The sequence below is a fragment of the Taurulus bubalis genome (assembly GCF_910589615.1).
Source record: "Taurulus bubalis genome assembly, chromosome: 3".
Taxonomy (NCBI): Eukaryota; Metazoa; Chordata; class Actinopteri; order Perciformes; family Cottidae; genus Taurulus; species Taurulus bubalis.
Window position 1 is genome coordinate 11,372,516 of NC_136591.1, and position 21,345 is coordinate 11,393,860.

At 44.1% G+C, this 21,345-nt stretch overlaps 2 protein-coding genes across 2 annotated transcripts; one reads left to right on the plus strand and one right to left on the minus strand.

Moving 5' to 3' along the window:
- Positions 1-266: 266 nt before the first annotated feature.
- Positions 267-3,408, minus strand: nagk (N-acetylglucosamine kinase). The gene is made up of 10 exons (XM_079215988.1): positions 3,362-3,408; positions 2,894-2,978; positions 2,654-2,752; positions 2,428-2,569; positions 1,915-2,025; positions 1,721-1,833; positions 1,374-1,461; positions 1,183-1,277; positions 968-1,046; positions 267-828 (listed from the first exon to the last, which is right to left on the minus strand). Exons 1-10 carry the CDS (start codon positions 3,388-3,390, stop codon positions 626-628), a joined length of 1,044 nt encoding a protein of 347 aa, XP_079072114.1. The 5' UTR covers positions 3,391-3,408; the 3' UTR covers positions 267-625.
- A 1,630-nt stretch (positions 3,409-5,038) lies between these two features.
- dok1b (docking protein 1b) lies at positions 5,039-16,963 on the plus strand (the record flags this gene model as incomplete). Its single annotated transcript, XM_079214849.1, has 5 exons — positions 5,039-5,095; positions 12,672-12,995; positions 13,591-13,690; positions 13,807-13,979; positions 14,665-16,963. The coding sequence occupies 5 exons, from the start codon at positions 5,039-5,041 to the stop codon at positions 16,021-16,023; spliced, it is 2,013 nt and encodes a 670-aa protein (XP_079070975.1). The 3' UTR covers positions 16,024-16,963.
- Positions 16,964-21,345: the final 4,382 nt, after the last annotated feature.

Sequence of the window (21,345 nt, forward strand, 5' to 3'; positions counted from 1 at the left end):
GTCAGTGGAATGTTTCTGTTTCTGTTATTAATCAAATTGTGTTTATTCTACTGATGTGGATTCTATTGGCAGCACACAAACGATTACTGCAGCTGTACTCCTGCTATAGGAGTAAAGCAGCAGTACAGCTATGTGAGGAGTGCTCAAACAAACAGAGCACGACTGAGTCGAACAGTACATTGAAAGCCAGTCATCTGCAGTCTCCCATGTCAGTGATGTTGCGCAATTACACCACAAATGCGCATGTCAGATCCGTTTTTCTGTTAACAGTCTTTTTTTAATTATAAATGTCAAACGTAAACAAGTATTGCAAAAGTACAAAGATTTACAATTACAGTAAAATGAAAGAAATATCAATTAAATTGTCAAAATAGCCTCCATGCAGATTTGGAATATTTTCAACCATCTGAAGCTCCGCTGGTCCCAGAAAACCTGATATCGTGTAGTGAGGTAAAATCAAGTGCTACACCATTATTGATTATTGAGGTAAATCAAGTGCTACACCATTATTACACAATCATTATTATCATCATCTTCATAGTAAGTGCTATCAGCAAGGATGCTAATAACTATATATTGGACAATAAGATGTCCCTTTAGCTGAACACTGATTGGTTAAGATCTCTCATTGGATGCCTTTAAACGTGTGTTGGTAGAAGACTTTGGCATTAGCATTGTAATCCATAGTTAAGGTTTCGTCAATACTCCGGGCCCCCAGACTCGCGCCGCCGAGGGCCGAGGACTGCTGCAGAGTCAGGAGGCTGTAGCCACGGAAACGACCCTTGAACTTGTCAGATGATGCCATTTCATCCAAGACCTCAGTGAATCCTAACCAGAGAAATGCAGAAACAGAGATTTGGAGGAAGTTTTTCTTTTCTTTTTTTTTTTACAGTTCCCCTTCTTTTCATAGTCAAAATGATGGGAAGATAAGTTGAGACCTTGTGGTCTTGATTGAAGAGGAACTGACCTGGCTTCAGAAGCTCCCAGCTCTTCCACACTGAGCCCACACACAGGATGGGTAGACCGAGGTCACCGCTCAGGAGAGGCTGTCATCAGGGAGGACGGAGGGAGTCGTGTGTGAATGTTTTTAACAAATGAGTGAAAGCACAGTATACGTGTGTGTGCGCGCGTGTGTGTGTGTGTGTGTGTGTGTGTGTGTGTGTGTGTGCGTGTGCGTGTTACCTCCTGTGCTGTTGGTAACACTGCTTCTACGTGTTTCGCCAGGACTCTCCCCGCCTGAGTGAACACATGCTGACAGAGAGCATCCTCTTCTGCGCCTGAAACACACAAATACTTTTCATTCGACCTCCCATTCAAACCTTTTACTTGTTACTTTCTTAACAGAACCAAGCAAGGGAGGAGGTGCTGCCTACCTTCAGCCAGCTTCTGGCAGAAACCGGCAAAGTGGGACTTCTGGAAGTTTCTGTAGAAGTGCGGCAGCATGCCCATCAAATTTGACACCTGTAAAAAAAAAAATTGGAATCAGAAAAACTACATCAGAAGAGAGAAACTTCATTTCTGGAAATCAGATGGCACTCAACTGTGATTTGAATTCTAGAGGTGTTTTTGATTCAGGGTTCATTTCCTACCCTGATTGGCACTTCAAAGACCCAGCATGCATCAGCATAAAGATTTGTGATTCAGTCAGCTCTCCTACTCAAACCTGAGCTGACATCATCGTACAAATGAACAAATTTCTCGTTTTTTTTTGCCATCTGACCTGGAAGTACTCCTCCATGGCCTTCCTGACATGCGTGACGTCATGAGGAGGAGCGACAAGGTTGTCCTGGGCATCAAACACCGTCTTCACCGCCAAATGAGCGATCCAGAATGCTGGGAAAGAGAAAGATGATGAAAGGGTTTGGTCCAATCAGTGAAGCTATACGTGATTCATACGCGTATCACCATGGTTACCTCCTCCTTCATCACCCATCACGTGACCCCAGCCTCCGCAGCCGATCTGTGAGCCGTCTGGATTGACTAACTTACAGTTCGATCCGGTCCCTGATATCAGCACGACACCTCCTACAGAGAAAACAGAGACGGTCGCAGCTGACTGATATGATGTGACAATAACTATAAAAAAAAAAGCCATAAAGTGTGGAAAGACGCACTATAAATTATATAACTTTGATACAGCCATACCTAAGGGGGTAAAGTGTCAGGCGTTTCCCTGTTATTACATTTTACGGTCATGATTTCAAACGTATCAGTGAGCGTCTTTCAAATGTTGAGATGATTTAATTACATTTCATTCAAAAGCATATGGTAAAAGTGGTTGGAATCAAGAAAGCATAAAAGTAATTGAGATTAAATTCGATGTAAAAGCGGGCTACTCCTCCATGCATGTCTCCAGCACTGTTTAGGTAAAGTTGTGTACTGAGGATTGACTGCACTACAATAAAACTATATAAACAGTCTAGTTACCACGATCGCTGGCAGTCGCCATGGCGCCGATTGCATCAGTGGTGATGAAGTAGTGGCGGCTGAGAGTGGGGAAACGTTGCTTTATGTCAGCGATCAGTTTGTCGATGGCCGCTTTCTGCTCCCCTCCGCTCAGAGACATGCCCTGCACAGACAGAACAACTGCGTTTAAAATGTTCCACTTCATCGGAGGTCACTGTGTGAGCACTTTACAAACGGTTTGACTGACCAACGAGCACAGTGGCGTGTTTGGATCCAGCCCTGCCTCCAGCTTGGCTCTTTGGACCATGTCGTTGATGGTTTCAATACATTTGTCCACCCCAACCAACTGTATAAACATGGTCACACACACAGACAGTGAGAACATCTTTATGGGAATCTGTTTTTTGGGGGGGCTTATACATTAAGTAAATGTATAAAGTAAGCACAAAACCCCAAATCCACCTTATTCAACCATTATTCCTCTCACCCAGTGGTTAGTAGATGGTCCCTCTGTCTCGGCCAGGATCTTTCCATCTGCTGCCACCAGCACTGCTTTGGAGTGGGTCCCTCCACTAGAGACACACACACACACACACACACACACACACACACACACACACACACACACACACACACACACACACACACACACACATGCATACAGTACACACCATGGAGGCAACAACAAGAAGAAAAAATATATGCATTTGCTGCGATGTATAAACTGACTTGAACTTTTGCAAGTGCAAAAAGAGTAAGTGGTCACGAGACACACACAGCGAAAAAGCTCCCCCGGTCAGAAGACTGGTCAGTATGAAACTAATGAAGTATCAGCTAGTACCGGAAATGACTCGGTGACAACCGAAAAAAACAACAAATAAAAGTCTGCAACATACAGTAACGTTCAACGATAATGTAAAGTCCGCGTTTGTCGTATAATTGAATAAATGCTCACCCCTCTACTCCACCGAACACTGATGCCATGTCTCACTTCCTATTTCGGTCCTGTCGGTCCAGGCAGTGCGCAAATATCGCGAGAGCGGCAGGTTAGCTCCAACCTGCAGTAATAATAAGATACCAGTAGGTGGCAGCTGTGTTTTCCCATTGGTTAATAAGTAAATGATGGCAGGGACTGATGATTCAAAGCACACAATTTTTTAAATGTTATGTCATACTGATTTTTGACATAGATAATCAGAGAAAACCTACAAGTAACATTATGCGATGGTGATGATTACAAAAAAGAAATGTTGTGTAAGGTACCTAGGCTAAAAATAAACTGTGATAAAAACTGAAAGACGAGATTATTAGGTTTTGTCAAAAACTAATAGTTTGTCATGGCTCATCGTCAAAGAAAACATACTCAGTGTCCAAGTACATGCCTAATATAGACAGAGATTTAGGACCATTTGGTTATGGACTGAAAACGGGGACCACAACTTTGCGTTACATTGTGAGCCAGCAGGAGGCATCTGCAACACATTAACTTTGGGGCCAGCTTCTCTTTGCCAACATAGGCTCCTTAAAAAAACGTTAATTCTTTCACTATAAATGTCTGTAATATCACTGTACTTATATCGTAAGTATGAACAGTGAGAATCTCGGTCTTTCTTTATTTGTTTGTATGTGGAATAATAGCATTATTTTCCATAATCTATTGCTACATGCAGTTAAAAATATAGTCTCTATTATGCATAAAGTCTGGATGCGCATCAGAAAGTGAGCTGAGACCAACAGAGAAGTTACACAAGAGTGAGGAGGAGGAGGGAGGAGAGGAAGAAGAAGAGCGGCTCGGTGCGCTCGCCATGCGCTGCTCACTCTTCTTAACAGTCTCTGCTCACTCCTCCCGTAGGGAGTCCGCTGCGCCAAGCGAGACAAGTTTATCACTATACCGGATGTTACATTATTAGGATTTCAAAATAAAAGAACACATACACGATCAAACGTTGCAAAGCCCATAAACAACGGGAACATGCATATTTCCTCAAACTCTTTTGGGTTTGTATTGAGCCCTTCTATAAATAAAAAGGTTTACCAAACAACACTAATATCTCCCACGGTCTGAATAATCATATTCAAAGCAATATTGCTAGTCTCCTTTCAAGAAATACTTAATATTTCTGTCAATTTCCTACCTCTTCTATTTCATCCACTAAGAGCATGATGACAACTGAAATGACCAGGGCCTTGAGATGACACGTGGAGTCCTGTCTCCTGAATTACAATCTAATTTAAAAGTCTCGATAAATGTATGTTAATTGGACTTTTATTCTGAAAGTCCCATTCGGAAGCACTTCGTTATCTATTAAATGTGTCTTTCCTGTGTTGAAGCCATACAGGAGGAGAGAGGCGACAGATAGGTTACCCACCGACAACATCGGACACTCTTCAACTTTCTCGGGACCACCGGGTGACCGTTTCGGACTCTTTTTTTTGTCCCACCCCCGCCATGACACCTTCAACTGTGCGCGAGCGGTACGTTACATGCGTTTTAACGGCTGGGGGGCGGAAGTAAGAGAAGGGGGAAGTTGCCACAGGCAATAAAGGGACAATAAACCCCTTAAAAAGTGACTGAAGTTCAAGTCACATTTCGTCTTTCGAGAGGAAGGGTGGCCCTGGAGTGTTTGAGGGCATGGACACCCACGTGAAGGAGGGACAGCTTTATGTGCAGCATCAGAAGTTTGGAAAGGTAAGTCCAAGAAAAACAGTTATTTTCTGTAACGGTGTGGCGTTGACAGAAGGGATGAAAAGTAACTGTAGTAACGACACAATAAGGATGCGTCATAACGTCAACGTTATAGGCAGCGATATAAATGTAATATGAATATAATATACCAGTAATATATGGGGACATGGTTTATTCCACGAAGCTCGTTGAGGCCACTGGAACGAGCTAAAATACTTCTCAGACACAAAAAGTCCCTGATTTAATATTATAATATAGAAATACCACAGCAGTCGTGATACAAATACTACGGTCATAACCAGTCTGTAAGGCCTTATAGAAATATAGAAATGTATAAACTAATAATATTGGTGACAAAATAATCAAAGGATTCTCTATAGGAACATTTTAGAAATGATAAAGTAATACCATATATTTATGAGACAAATAAAGCCTGTTAGTCAACACAGAGTAAATCATCATGGCAGCAGAAGTATAATGTGTGGCTATTTCCTGAAAGTTTGTGTCCCATTAATTCTCCAATATGTTTTTAATTCACACAATGATTTTAACTTGGTGCACATTCCTGGATGTTCATCATAAGGGAGCTGCATTTTAGATCATGACAAATAAATAAAGCACATGTTGATGCAATTACAGGCCAGCTTTTGTGCCCAGCCAGAGAGGAAGTTAATATTCAACTGATCTGGCCTTGTTTTGATGTGGTGGCTTTGGAGTAAACCGGCTGTGCATCTCTGTGTGTGAGCAGGGATGCATGTGAACGTGTCACTGAGCTGGTGAAGTCTAGTGCACCGTAGCAACGTTCAGTAATTGTAAAAAAAATACACAAAACCAAAAGGGAAGGAAGCACTTATTTTGATTAATGAGGACAGAGAGGTAGAAGGGACAGGTTTGAAAGTTGCTGTTTTGTTATGTGTGTGTGTGTGTGTTTGTAAAGTAGCTATTAGAGCTGCATGGTTTAAAACAAATCATGAAGGTACATTTTGACTTTCCACAATAAGCAAAAAGGCGGCACACCCACAACAGCATAGATGTCATAGAGATGCAAAGTCGAGACAGTGGCGAAAATGACCTTCTTTCACAAAGGTGGCAGACATGTTTCCACTTCAACTATAGCTGCATCAACAGCTGTTTACACCTTTGCAAACACGATCAACAAGCCACGTCCATGCTCATTTTAGTTTCGGAAAGCAGAACTCAGTTAAATGACAGTGGTAGCACCTGTGGGTTGTGTTTGTGTGTTTATTCCAGTCCTTGGCCTCAATGCAACCTTGCCTTTGGTCTCACTGCACCGCCGGATAAGAACTAATTTACTGTTTCAGATTTGTAAGAGGGTCTTTGTCTCTCTGTCTGTCTCTCTCTGGTCATATGACATGTATCGACAAAACGTTCTGGCCCCGTTTCCTGCCCTGAAATCGCGGATCCACAATAGATATTATGACTTCCTAAGCACAGCATTCAATGCCTTTTGTACACAGTAGAAAGTACAATAGATTATGAACAAACAGACTATATGCAAAGTTGCGCCGAAGAGAACCAAAGTGAATGAAAATGCACCAGAGCGGAGCAGAAGGGGACAGGAAGCTGAACGTTGGCTGATCTGAAAGTGTTGAAACTGGTTTGAGGTTTGCTGGGTGAACTACGCAATCGTTAGAGCTGTCAGTGGACACATACACATATATACATTCATAAAGGCTGGTTCTCACGTGCCTGGTTGGAAAATGTGACTTAAGAATGTAGTGGCAACCCAGGTTTCTGTTTCGGACTGCTTTTATCACAAGTGAAGTCTGGCCATTGTTGACAGAGCAGGCTGCTGGGATGCAAACTATCAGGATGCACCGAGGTTTCATTTATTGAGTCTTTACGTTGTGTCTAAGATTGTAGTATACATGGTCCATATCAAATCAGCTATCGGTATCGGGGAGACTATTAAGAAAAGGAATCATGGAGACTTTTTTTATTGAAATAACATCAAGAGCACACGTTGCTTTCTGTTCCTCAGGTACTGTTATGTAGATGTAAGTTACATTTTGCTCAAACCACAAAAGACACAAGGTGCTCCAGCCAGGCTGACAGCAAACTAGAGAAAAAAATAATGCCTTCGTCATATTTTGGATTGACATCTCAGACAATCAAAATCTCCTCTGAACAATGCAGAGGTTTAAAGAATGCCAAAGATTTGTGGTGATGTGTATATACAGCAAATGTGGTCACACAGGCCCAGCGCTTGATGAAGTTGATTGAGTCCTTAAAGGTGCTGTTTGTTGTAATTACAGTTTTTAGGTGCCATTTGTTTTCATCGTGGATATAAAACATGTGCAGCAGAGCGATGTGATCTAGTGGTAAAGTAGCTGCCTGTGTGTGTGTGTCCGTTTGTCTGCCACACACAGAGTCAGATCCAAGACACTTGGATCAGTTTGCAGTTTTCCTGCACCCTGGAGCTACACAAATATTTTGGTTTGATGTTGACATGAGCAGCTGTTTGCCAACTAACCAGCCAGGGCTGCAGATGCAGGTAGATGGAAAATGATGAAGACAGCTATCAGCCGTGAGCGAGCAGATGCCGGAACAGACGGGGTGTGTCAGGATAAAGTAGTATTGAACACACCACGTCTAAAGTAATACCTGCCTGATGATTGATGGAATTTCCTTTTTTTCAGCACAGTTAGCATCTCAGATGCTAAATCATATTTCTCTGAAAGGAAACAACTGATTATCTGTAGCAGGAAGAACTAACTTGACGGATAAGTGAGTAATTCCCCATGCATACTTTGCTGTGGGTGTGTTTTCAGGAAGAACGGCATGATCTAGTCAAGCTAAGTGGAAAGGAATGCTAAAGCTATGCAGAAGACAACAATTAGTTCTTCCTTACAGTAATGGTAGTAGTTTGTGTGAATGTGAGAAAAGTTCATTTCATTCACAGCAACGTTCCTTTTCAATTGTAGTATTCTTTCCATGGTCAAAGGTCATTGACTTTTGAAACGAGAACAATCAATTTTATCGTGAGCATGCCGTTTGATGAACGGATAATTTTTATATTTTCACAAACATATCTTTTTGATCTCAGCGCAGGGGCGGTTGCTAATCATCAACTGCTCTCATCGAATCCTTGTCCCCGGCTTTGGCACGTTAATTAAAATAAGAAAAAGAAACAAAACTCCCCCCCCCCCAGCAGATTCAAGCTGAACTCATTATGAATGGTGACAAAGACATACTGTTTGATTGTGCTTGTGGGGGATTGTGAGTGTTTCTGGGGACACCAGAAACACTGCTGGACATGCTGCGTCACGTCAGACAGACTTCCTCGTCACATGAAATCATTTTCCGACATGGTTTACATTTTGCTGTGTCACTTTGTTTGGTGAGTGCTAGCTGTGGTCAGCCAAGTAGTAAACGGCCGGTTTGATAGATGTGAAACTAGTGAAATGAGACAAAGATGAACTAACAACTTTTTTTCTCTACAATTGACAGTTTACTTACGTTGTACAATGAATATATATTTAAGGTATAGGACAGTGGATGTGCTTTTTATTGCCTAAAAAAGCTATTTTTAAAGTTGCTTTTAGTTCAGTTAATTAGTTTCAGGACTTTGAGTATACTTCCTGATTTTGTTTACCATCACTGATTGCTGTGAACGACATCGCCCTTCTCTCCAGCCTTTACTTTCTGTCAGCTGAAATGATTAGTCGACCAAGAGAACATGTTGTTTATTAGTCTTCTGAACTGATAAACTGTTGGTCAGCACTTTTATTTATTTATATTTTTACTTGACTCACCATGTTGCAGAAACCTTCAGCTGATATTCTTCGATTCTGTTTGGAGAAGTTAATAATAAGTTACAGTAAATTTAAGTCATTACTGTAATTCCCCATTTTGTACAAAGTAGCTTAATTTAAATGTCTGCTCGGCGCGTCTCAGTTTTGGTTGATCAGTTTCATTCCCCCCTACCCCGAAATAACAACCTAAGAGCTTGTCAGTGTGCGGTTGACTTCGCTCCACTCATCTCCACTGGACTCTACTGCTGCTCTCTCCATGTTTGAGAGTTTTTATTCTGGAGACACAGCAGAGGACTGAGGTTAGGGCAGCAGATCTGTGGTCAAAGCAGTGGTCTGCCTCTCGCTCACACACATACACACACACACACACACACACACACACACACACACACACACACAGTGACACAGTCACACAGCTTTCCTCTGTTTTCCTTTTCCCTGACTTTAACACACATTAGCGAGAACAGACGCGCTCCGATACACAAACATACTTTCACTCTCTCGGACAAACGCACACACACACTGCTCCTGGGTGTGTGTGTGCACACAACGGATCGCAGGGAAAACATCTCCCGTATCTCACAATAATACAATGGCAAATGCGTGCAAAATGTAAATTCATCAACAAATAAATACAAGTTTTGAAGACATGACGGACGTGGCAGAATGTGTCAGAGTTGTTCATGCAAAACCATCCCACAAGAATAAAAATAGCAGCAGCATCACCTTTCAGTGTTAAATGTCAGAAAATAACCACACCTGAAGGCCACTAGACTTTAGACATTATTATTGATACAGAAATTTAACAGGAACACTGTGCAAGGCCTACAAAAAGCAGCAATGGTCACATTGCACATGCACGTTCGGAATGTTGCAAGATGGACATCATTACCCGCGCTCACGCTTCTTAAAATAAGATTTACATGTTATTAACAAAGAAACAAAGAAGTAACAGTGTCAAGGGCACTCATGTCCAACGGAAAAGGATTTAATTTCTGACAAGGAATATGTTAAAAAATAAAAACAAACTTTTCAGTATTGTGTTCTTTTTGTCTTTCTTAAAAATGTCCCATTTTCAGCGCGATAGTGAACACATCGGTCATCATGACAGTAAAGGCCATTTATTGTTTGTGCGGTGAAACAGAGAAACACAAACGCACAACTGTAGCTCATTTTGTTCTTGTGAACATCCGTGAGGAAGTATCTCTCCTTCGCTCTGTCATGATCCTTTTTGCATAATTTCCACTCTGTGTGTCGCGGCTGGTAACGGTCTGTTGCCTTATATGGAGCAGCTGTTTCACACACATACACCCACGCGTCTCAGGACCTTGTTTCAACAGGGGGTTAGTGTTTCGCACCCTCTTCATGTGCACTGTACAATCACACGTTTGTCAGAGTCTCTATGTGGGATTGCATGCTCTTGTGCGCAGCAACAGATGGTCCACAATGCACCACGGGAATATGAACAACAATACTTAAACAGATGCACACACACATTGGTACATACACACTATGCACCGAGACACACCTGGATGCAGAAGAAGGAAGTGAAGAGTATCCTGGGTCATGATCACAATCCCACACATTTCCTGTCCTTTCTGGCAGTTAGTTTAACGGGTCGGAGTGTGCATGTGTTGACTTATGAAACTCGGCGTGCAAGTGACTAATAGAAATTGATGAAGTTGGCTTTCATTTATGCATGCACTTCTGTTTTGTTTGAGTTCTGTTCTTGCAATAATTGTGATGTTGGCAATTTACGACGGCTTTATTGCAGGAGAGTCCCCTCTGCTTTGTGCTTACTGTTACTTTGCAATAAGGGTTGAATATTTGATTGATTTTAAATTGTGCAAATACTATAATTCCACTTCAAGACTGACTGACATGTGTGTGATCCCCATGCTGGGAATGACAGCGAACCAGCTGACATGTTGTTAGATGAACTGGATAATAATTTTTATTGTTAAATATTATCCCTTCAGTGAAGAATGAAATCTCCTTTTATCCCTTTTCAGTTAATGTGATACATTATTAGGAAGGTGTGTAAATAACACCAGCTTGTTCAGTTTGTTTGTTTTATTGGTTCATAGGATTTATTGTTGTCGTTGTGGGAGCAGCTCAATCAAGGAAAGTGCAAACAGGTTTGCCTCGTTATGTCCACTTAGCAGGGAGGGGCCAGGTCCTGGTAACAAGTAGGACGATGGGTGAGGTAGTTCTGAACTAAATTACGTTCTGTTATAATTGGCGTGGACTCAGCAGTGACTGAGAGATCTTGTATTAATGATACGTGCATTATTCTGTGTGATTTGGATGTTTCCTCGGTTAAGCTTACCTCATACATACCTGGGCAGGTGATGGGTCCCAGTTAGTGTAAAACGCCTTTCAGTGGAGTAAGGAGTTGACAGCTTGCTGTGAGGCTGATTTGGTTTTATTAACTTCCCTGGTTTTACTTTTGCCTTCTGTTTCACAAACCTTTTGTGAAAAAATACCACTACTCCTGCCGTCTACCTGGCTCTTCCACATCCCCTTTTCACGTTTTCCGGTGCCAAACCACCTCCTCTGCCCTTTAAATAAGGTGGCGGCGCTACAGTGTGTCTCATTCTTCTCCGTTAGCAGGATTTTCCCCGCTGTTCCAGGGATTTTCAAGCCGCTGACCTTCCTGTCACAAGCTCAGCTCTCTGACTGTCAGGCAGCATCTGCCCAACCAAGTGAATGTCGGGGAAAACACACATTGTGGAGAATGTGCTGGAGCCAAAAACACAAACACATCCAGAGGGTACAGGGACTTCCCAAACGAGTGTTGAGTTCTGGTATCTCATACAGTTTCACGTTTCACGTATACTCATTTCTGTAGCGATCGCACATAATCTCACATGCAGTGTGTCATCATGTCCATTGTTAGCGTTGAACATCTGGAGTCTTGTTCACTCTTCAGTATTTCGAGTCATGTTGTTTGGTCACGTCCCTTTCTGTCCCCGTGGAGGAAGAGATCATTGTTAGTGGTTGCTTCCTCACTGCTGTCCCCGCGAGAGAGACGATGCACCTGTTACCTACTTTTGGACCTGGGTTGTATTTTTAACCCGTGAGAGGCCACAGCGCACTTCCTTGTCATTTCCTTGTTATTTTGTGGTCTTACCTGTTTTTAGGTGCACGTCTTGTCCTTGTTTGGGTCGTTATCACGCTAAACTTTAACTCACTCCACCAAAGCTGTGGTGATTCGCAACCTACATTAGGCCCCAGTCAGTAGGGTAGAAGTAACAGAAAGACCTTTTGACTCACATCTTCTGTGGACAGTAACATATTCCACTTTTCATCCGTTTGTGATTATTTGAGGCAATCTCTGCATTTTGCTTTCCCCCATGCCGTTGGAACAAACCACATGCAAATTGTTCCTCCCTCCGCAGACATATGTGTGCCAACCCCTCCGACCTTCAGAAGTAGCTTTCTGATCTTAAATGCAGGTATACGGATCTCTGGAGGAAACAAAACGTGTGTTGCTTATTGTTGTAATATAAATGTAAAGAATACGTCAAATAACAAATAACAAAAGATCAAGAAAAGTTCACCAACCGACACCAATCTGGGAAAACATTTCAGATTATCTCCTTACTCAAAGAAAGAAATGTGATACCTTAGATCCAAATGTTGACAATATGTATGTTGAAGGGATGAATCAAAGGGAAACTCCTGGATTTGGTGATACATCTTTCACATAACACACATCACATCATTTGGTCCATTGACAGCATAAAAGTATTGATTAGCGCAGCTTTAATTTTTTCCTCTCTAACTTTTCCGCTCATCAGAAATGGAAGAAGAACTGGTTCGTCCTCTACCCCGCCAGTCAAAACGGCATCGCCCGCCTCGAGTTCTTCGACTCACCCTCGGGCGGAGTGGGCGGGGCCAGCTTAGGCTCCGGAAGCGGGTCCAATGAGAAAACCAGGAAGCTCGACAAGAAGATCATCCGCTTGTCTGAGTGCATTTCCATCCTGCCGGCTGTGACGGAGAGTTGTCCCAAAGAAAACATGGCCGCTATCTGTGTGGAGACCAACGACAAGACGCACGTGTTTGCTGCGGAGAAGAACACCGCCAAAGACTGGATGGACACCATGTGTGACATCGCATTTCAGGTATCCTCATTTATTCTCTCCTTGTGTCTGTGTGTTTTTAAGGTATGAGCTCACGTGTTTACATTGTTCCTGAATATGACCACAAATACTGAAATGAAGAACAAACAGCCTCTTCAGTTTGGAGGGAAGCGCTGAAGAACTGCTGTTTACCATTTTTCTCTCAACTGGGATTGTGGCTTAATTCTTTTTGTTGTGTGACATCCAACATTTCCCACATGCCCCTGGAGTGTCTATACAGGCCACAGCTTCTATTGTGTGCACACACACACACACACACACACACACACATACACACACACACACACACACACACACACATGAACGTTACACATATTTTCAGAGAGGAAGCCGGAGGGAGTTTCCAGCAGGACGACTTCATCCGCTTCGTCCTCTGTTGCAGTCTCTCTCACTCTTTAGTCTTTTTCCTCTTTCCCCTCTCTCACTCTTTGCCCACTCTATCCTTCAAGTGCACTGGAAAGGTTTCGACACATAAACCAAAAAGCAAACTCCTTATTAACATACTATGAGAATGCTACTGTGGCGTCTTCTTCAGCTGGTTGACTGTTTGTGTGTCTGTGTCTTGGCGTGTCAGCAGGGAGGAGGCGGCAGCAGCAACAGCACTGCTGCAGACTCTAATGGAGGAGCCCTGGACCTGCAGATGGCTGAAAACCTCATCTACTGCTCCAGAGAGGAGGGTAAGGACACTAAACAGGCTGGTCTTTCATAGATTGTGTCACAGCAGATCGTTTTGAAATGAGGATAATATAAGTAAACCTGAGCTAAAAACACGTCTCCCATCTTCTCCTTGCAGTGAACGAGTTCTGGGTGAGCGTTCAGCGCACCGAGGCGTCAGAACGCTGCGGGCTGACGGGCAGCTACTGGCTGAAAGCTGAAAGTGACACTTTAATCTTGAATGAGCCAAAGACCAAGAGGAACGTTCTGGTGTGGCCCTACAAGCTGCTGAGGAGATATGGACGAGACCGGGTGGGTGCCTGCGCTTCAGAGTCGACAAAAAAAAAGAGATCAAAAATAGATCTGACGAGCACAGGCAGAGGAAGTTTGGTGTGTTCTATTTAAGCCAAGTCTTCAACGATTGATCGTATTTCGGAAGTGCAATTGATACTTTTAGCAGCAGCAGTGTGTGTGTATGTGTGTGTGTGCATGTGGTCAGGGCCTCGCTGATCACGGAGAATGTTTAGCTTCAGAATCTGTTTGTTTTTGTGTCACTTTGATGCTTGAGGCTCAAGACCAGCGGTTCTAAGATAACTGATGACCTTTTAGAGTGTCTGTCTGGTTTGTCTTCTGATGTCTTGATCTCTACATGTAGGTCTTTGCATTTGCGAAAAAGAAAGCAGTGGAAGAAAGTTTGTGTATGAAGTAAAATGGGAACAGTAAGTGAAAGCCGTTAAGTAATAAAATAGATATGCTGAGAAAAGTGAAAATCAGTGGAAAAATGAAGCAAGCCGCCTTCTAGTGCCAAGAAAATGATAAATGATTGAAAAAGAGTGCTGGGACTTCTGGGACTAGCTTCCATTGCTTCAGTTCCGTTGAGCCATTTCTTCAGACACCTCTGTGTATATCTATTTAGTCTCGCATACTTTACTCCCGCTTTCACTCGTAAACGCATTCAAACATTTCCCCCTCATCTTCCTCTGCTTTCTTCCTCCAGGTGATGTTTTCGTTCGAGGCAGGCCGCCGCTGCGACTCGGGCCCCGGGAACTTCACCTTCGAGACCAAGCAAGGCAACGAGGTCTTCTCGCTGGTGGACCAGGCCATCCAGTCGCAGAAGGTGCTGGCCGAGGAGCGCCACCTCAGCTGCCCCAGTAGCTCGGACCCAGACTGCCTTGCGTCACTGCAGCACATACGCAACGCCGTTCCCAGTGGCGTGACGACTGGAAGCGGAGACAGCAGCAGCACCAGCAGCCGGGAGGCCGACGGAGATTCAGGCGGCAGCAAACCGGGCTCTGCTGATGGTGTGCTCGGAAAGAAGGAGGGCGGAGATGGAGGAGGAGGAGGAGGAGGAGGAGGAGGATGGGGGCAAGGCACTGCAGGAGTACTGAAGGGGAGGAGTTTACCAGAACCACCATCCATGTTGGGGGGTTTGGGGCCTCCGAAGTCTCCCAGGGGACAGACGGCAGCAAAAGCTCTCGCCTCAGCTGAGGAACATGCAAGTCTTTACTCTGAGCCGGCAGATTCCGTCCGCCTGCCTCTGCACGGCATCGACTGCCTGTACTCAGACCCAGTTGACATCATCAAAGGTCAAAGTCAAACCAGCAACCCCTCCCTGATTCCAGTACCCAGCCCACGCCTCCGACCAGTAGGAGACGAGGCTTCGGCGGGGGATCATCACCTTGTAGGCAGCAACCACAGGAAGCCGCCGGACTTGTACTCGCACCTGTACGACAAGATCAGCCTGGAGCTGAACCAGAAAACAAGTGCGCTGAGTCTGAACGGCGGTGGTGGGGGAGGAAGAGGCGTGAACAGTAACCGGCGACCCCCAGGCAGTCAGGCAGAAGGGGCTTCGTCTCCTTCCGCCGAGCGTCCAGAGCACATATACGACGAACCCGAGGGTCGCGCCAAAGGAGACATTTCCACTAGTTCGGGGATGAGTGTTTACGACGAGGCGCGCTTGGAGCCCTACAGCCAGAGGAGACAGGAAGACCAATCGGGATTGGAGGGAAATTACAGCAGCAAACACAGACACTCGCCGCCGCAGCTGGGCCCGAGCCGCGGCACGCCGCACCCTCCGGCTCCGAGGTGGCCCAAACCTGTCACCGCCCCCAAACTGGGCAGGGCCGCTTTTGGCCGGAAAGAGCCGCTGCCGCTGCCCCCTGGGAAACATGTAGGTCCTGGCAGTAACGTGAACAACAATAACAACAATATTTGGGTGGGAGGAGATGGGGGGATGGAGCTGTACAGCAAAGTGTCCAAGCAGAAACCTCCATCTGCTAATATGTGGAACAACCAGCACCACCAGGCACCACTGAGAGCACCAGATATCATATATGACAACTTGGGAAACGTTTGAAATCCTTCTCTTTTTTTTTGCCCTTTGTGAAAAGAGGAGAAGTGCTAATGCAGAAGACTTGCTCCATGCCTTTATTCTTGCAGTTTTTTGTAGGAACTAAGCACATTTCTTCATCTGTGGACTGGCACAATTAGTTTAGACAACGGATTCATTCGGAGTAGATCCGCTCAGAACCAGCATCTTAAAACATGGAGTGCAACTATTGTAGGGCCACCCTCTCTCTCTGTGTGTGTGTGTGTGTGTGTGTGTGTGTTTGAGAAAGAGAGTGTTTGCATGGTCAAACCCATAACTGGAGTACCAAGCCAATGTGTGGTTGGAACCAGCCACTTCACTTGAACACACACACACACAGACACACAGAAACAATTTGGGTTTGCCAAAAGGAGCCCGGCCTTCAGGCTTCACTCCAACAAGCTGAGAGCAGCTTGGCTCTTCTTTTTTTTTAAATGTCTGTCGCGCTGATGAAGTAACTGGAAAACATGTTTTTGCACTTCTTAGGCTTGGAGTATCTTTGAGGCTAGAACTTCACCAAAAGGAGCTGGTCTTTTTCTGTTTGTGTTTTTCTGGACTGATCTATCATCCTAAATCCCCCCCAAAATATACGGGAGACTTACAACATGTTCAGTAATCTGAGACGCAGCTGCATCTCCTCATGAATGTAAAAACAAAAACATTGTTGCTACTGTTTTGGAGGAAGCATGAAGAGTGGATCTTGGAAGCAGACATAAATGGATCATGAAGAGGTCACCGGGTCACATGATCCTCACGGGGGCTTTGAGTTACAGAGGTGTCCTCCCACACGAGACAATATTATAGAATCCCTTATGTTTCTATGTACAGACTAAATATGAAACTAATCAATCAACTGCAATGTGTCAGTATGCGAATGTATGTGTCAGAACCAGCTGCGCTGTCTGTAAATATAACTATTAATAAAAATGGCTCCAAAATCTTAAAAAAGGTTCTCCCCTTATTGCTACATACCGAGTGTTTCTGTCCCGATCAGATGTTTTTAGTGTTTCAGAGACTTTCTGTTCTGGACCAAAACGGGACAGTAAAACAGTCTGACCTCACCCCGCCACGCTCTGTTTTTGTTGTTCCAGTTGGTTTCCAACCACCTAATCGCCCCGTTAAAAGTTGAGCTTCGAAAGAAAGAAGCAAAGGCTTTCTTGTCTCTCTTCCTTCCTTTCACCCTCTCCACATTAATTCTGTTGTTTGGTTGCTGCGGTGACAGTTAATGGCGGCTGGTTTGTGCTGGACACGCTGTGCATTTCAACTGCAGATGAGTTACCGAAAGAGGAGGGCAGGAAAGAGGTGGTGGTGGTGGGGAGGGATGGGAAGAAAGAAGGGACAAAAGCATTTCACTGACATGTTCAAGAATGCTGATTTATGTGTGTGTTTATCCTGAGCTGAGGTTGAAAAGGACTTAAAGACGGAGAGGAGAGATGAAAAAGGTGGTGACATGATGGATGCTGGCTGGATGGACCTGTCTGTGTCTGGCTGGCTTGCATAACAGGCACAGGCTGTTCCCGTCACCGCCGCAGCTCTTTATCCCCATCATCCTTCTTTATCCCTGTTTTTCCCCCTCTCTCTTTATTGACCCACCTGCTGCCTGGAGTTCTTTCCGGACAGGAAAATCCTTCAAAAGTAACTTGATTACATGTTGAGGCGATATTTCCGAACTCGTCTCCCCCTCCCTCCTCGGCTCCTTCAGACAGAAAAACAGAAAGAGAAAGAGCGACGACAAACTTCTGTCTTTCTCCTTAAACTCTTGGTGAACCCATCGGGGAAAAAAAGAACCATGGTACACACAGCACACAGTAGTGTTTTCACGCTGTCCACATATGTTTCTTAAATATGGTCGAGCACTTCCTCGTTGGAATATCCAAAACAGGCTCGTTACATATTTACAGTCAGTGCGTCGAAGACTTTCCCCAATTTCTGGTCGTAAAGTGAACTGCAAACAGCCGAGAGGGAAATTGTGACTGACTGCTTTTTCAACGGCTGTTTATTGAGCTTTATCTCAAACGGCTTTGTAGAAAGATCATTTAACCATTTCATTTGAGATTGGAATCATGGATCCCGTACCATACTTTATGTACCTTTTTATATACAGAATCAACAAACGAAGATACAACATTTATTAGTAACGCTTTTTGATGATCTTTATAGGCATTTGGAGGCCAATGTCTTTCCCTTTGGGCCGAGCCAGACTCCTCGGATCCGTTTCCAGGCTTCATGCTAACCTCCAGCTGTAGGTAGCTGAATATTTACCGGTCAGAGACGAGAGGGTTAAACTATTCCTTTAAAGGGGTACTTTATGAAGTTTGTGGATTCCAGACAAAAGGCGTCTTTTTAAAGAAATGGTCAAAAGCAGAAGTAACAGAGGCTGAGATATTCTTACTTTTTGTTCTCCAAAAACACTGGATCCTACATGTCCCATAATGCAACAGATAGCATATTTTTGTTAGACCCTCTCTGCATGATAAAATGCCCAAGTATTTCAGACTGTTTGCAATGCAGGCGTTCTATTATCGCTTTGGAGGATATAAAATGAAGGCAGTGGACATTTCTGCTGGAGTCCCCTTAAGGTATGTTGAGTAAGTTGACATAGTTGTTTCATGAAAACATATCTAGGCTTCTGGAAGCAGAGTTTCTGAGTTCTGTGCTTTCTGCCACCTCCTCTCTCCTTCCTTCCCTCATAGTTCGCTCCTCATCTGCTTTGACCTTTCATGCATCTGCAGAACAGCTCAACTGACTGATCGCTGATGAATGTGATGTGTGTGTGTGTGTTTGTGTGGCAGCTATAGGCGAGTGCTGCTGTCAAGTGTGTTCACTTTACGGTTTGTCAAGTTTGGCCAATGTGTCATGCTACGCACGCTGCCATATCACCATGTGTACATTCCTGTGTGTGTGTGTGTGCTTAAGGTTGGGAGCCTCACACTGAAAGCATATCAGAGACCTCACAATAGTTCCAGATCTACTTCTGGGAGTGTTCTGGACAGATGTCAAGTTTAATGTTTGGCTGCAGGACACAGAAAGAACAAAAAACATTCAAAAAGTGGGAATTTATTATGATGAATGTTGAAATAAGAGCTCTTGAAGACGGATAGACACAACAACTTTACAGACGCGGCTGGTCCTGCGTGTGTGTGTGTTGTTTCTGGCCACATGACGCTATCTTTGGCCAGACAGTTTTATCTGCAGGTTTGAGGTCTCTGCAATATCGGCAAGCAGACGTGTCTCACACCCGCGCACGCACGCACGCACACACACACACACACACACGCACACACACACACACACACACACACACACACACACACACACACACACACACACACACACACACACACACACACAGTTGACTATTATTATCACATCAGTCACAGTCTTCCTGTCCCCTACTCGGCCTGTCCTCAGCATTGTGTGGCTGTCTTCTTAGTCTCTCTCTCTTTCTCTCTGTCTCTCTCTCTCTCTCTCTTTTTGTTTCAAAGGTCACGTCAGACCTACTGAAAGAGAACAGGATCAGTCCGATAACAAGAGGCACTGAAACCAGCAGTACAGTAAAAGGTGCAGGCTGGAAATTAATCTCCAGAACCTCCACGCTCATTTCAAACAACTGAGATTCCTAATAACTCCTTCACAATATACTGTAGTACCAAAACACCATCTGCCACTATTGTGATGTAATAATGTATTACATAACTTGTAAACATGTGTTGAGACCCCGCTTGTTTTTAATCTTGTTAGAATTTCACACCCCCTTCCAGCTGCATTTCCTCTTTCTGTTTTAATACGCGAAATATCGACGCATGAGATCGTTGTCTCGCACACATCTGAAGGGGATTCGAACCCTCAGACGCACCTGAAAGCGTCCGGTTTCCTCTCGACTATGCAGACCACCAGGTTTTATTTTTAGCTGTGCATGGGAAAAACCCATTTTGCACTTCTGAAAGAGAGTTTCATTCACTCTCAGCGCTATCTGAAAGTTAAAAAGGTTTTCTTCAAACAAACCTTTTCATTTCCTGACTAGGTCGTGGCGATTAATGTTCACAATTCTGTCTCATTGGCAAATCAGATTTCCTGATTTTTCACGACTTCCTAGAACTGCGTATAAGCGTAAGAACCTTTCAGATATCTGTCACTCAGATTACGGTTCAGGCCCCACAAACCCTGCTGACTTCACCTCCCCACTTCCTCACAAAGATGAACTTCCTCTTTCTGTTCTCAGTCCGCTCTGCTTGTGAGAGAGCTCCCTCTTCTCCTGTGTGTGAGTCGTGAGTCGTGTGTGTGTGTGTGTGTTCCCGCTCGGTCGGAGTCCTGGGCCGTCGCTGGTGGCCGGTCAGGACAATCACAGGAAGGAGACAGTGAACTACAGTTCTGGAGACAGATAGAGAGTCTGACAGATTTCTTATTTTCTGCAGATTGCAGTCCAGGCAGGAGTCAACGGTGCATAGAGAATAAAGCAGGAAGTCAGAGCACGAATATGATCCTGACTCAGACAGTTAAACAGATAGTCTACAAAGTTGTTGTTTTTGCAGATCAGAAGAGACAAAATGCAAAAACAACATCATCAGATGGTGTAATATTGTGGTGTGACATTTCAAGAAACAGGAAGCAAAGAAATGTATCTGCTAAAATTGACAGAGCCTATCAGCCAAAGTCCAAAATGAGACAACATGCTGCAAAAAGATCACCACTCCACCCTCAGGTCATTACATATATATGTATCGAAGCTCCAATTATTGTGTTGTTTACCAACCCTACCGATATTATTTGTCAATGTACAAGGAACAAGTGTCACTGGGAAGTAGCTGCGTACTGTTTAGAAGCTGCGAGGTAAATAGAAACAGGAATGCGGGAACAAACTCAACGCAGCTGCCACACATGCAACCTGCCAGGGGCCACAAATGAGCCGTCCTTCCAAAAAGAGACGCGGCGGTCATATCTGTGTACCTTTTCCCAGCAGCAGCAGTCAGAGGAGGTTTACAGCGCCAGAGTGCTGCGGCTGGAACAGGAGGCGGTAAAAGGTTCAGGGTGGCAAGTTAGTTACGCTCTCACCAAAACCACCGCAACTTCAGGGCAACTTCTGAACAGTTAATGAACACAAAAGATATGTTTGGGCTAGAAATTCAATATGGTTTCTTGCATGATGGTGATGGTCTGCAAAAATGAAAGAAAAAGGCATCATCAGATCCCTGCGATGAATTTGGGTTTTTCAAAGATTCATACATTATGCATGAATTATTTCCAGAATGGGATGTTTTGGAACAAAAAGGGACCACACTGAATGCAAAGATGAGTCTAATCTTTCAATAC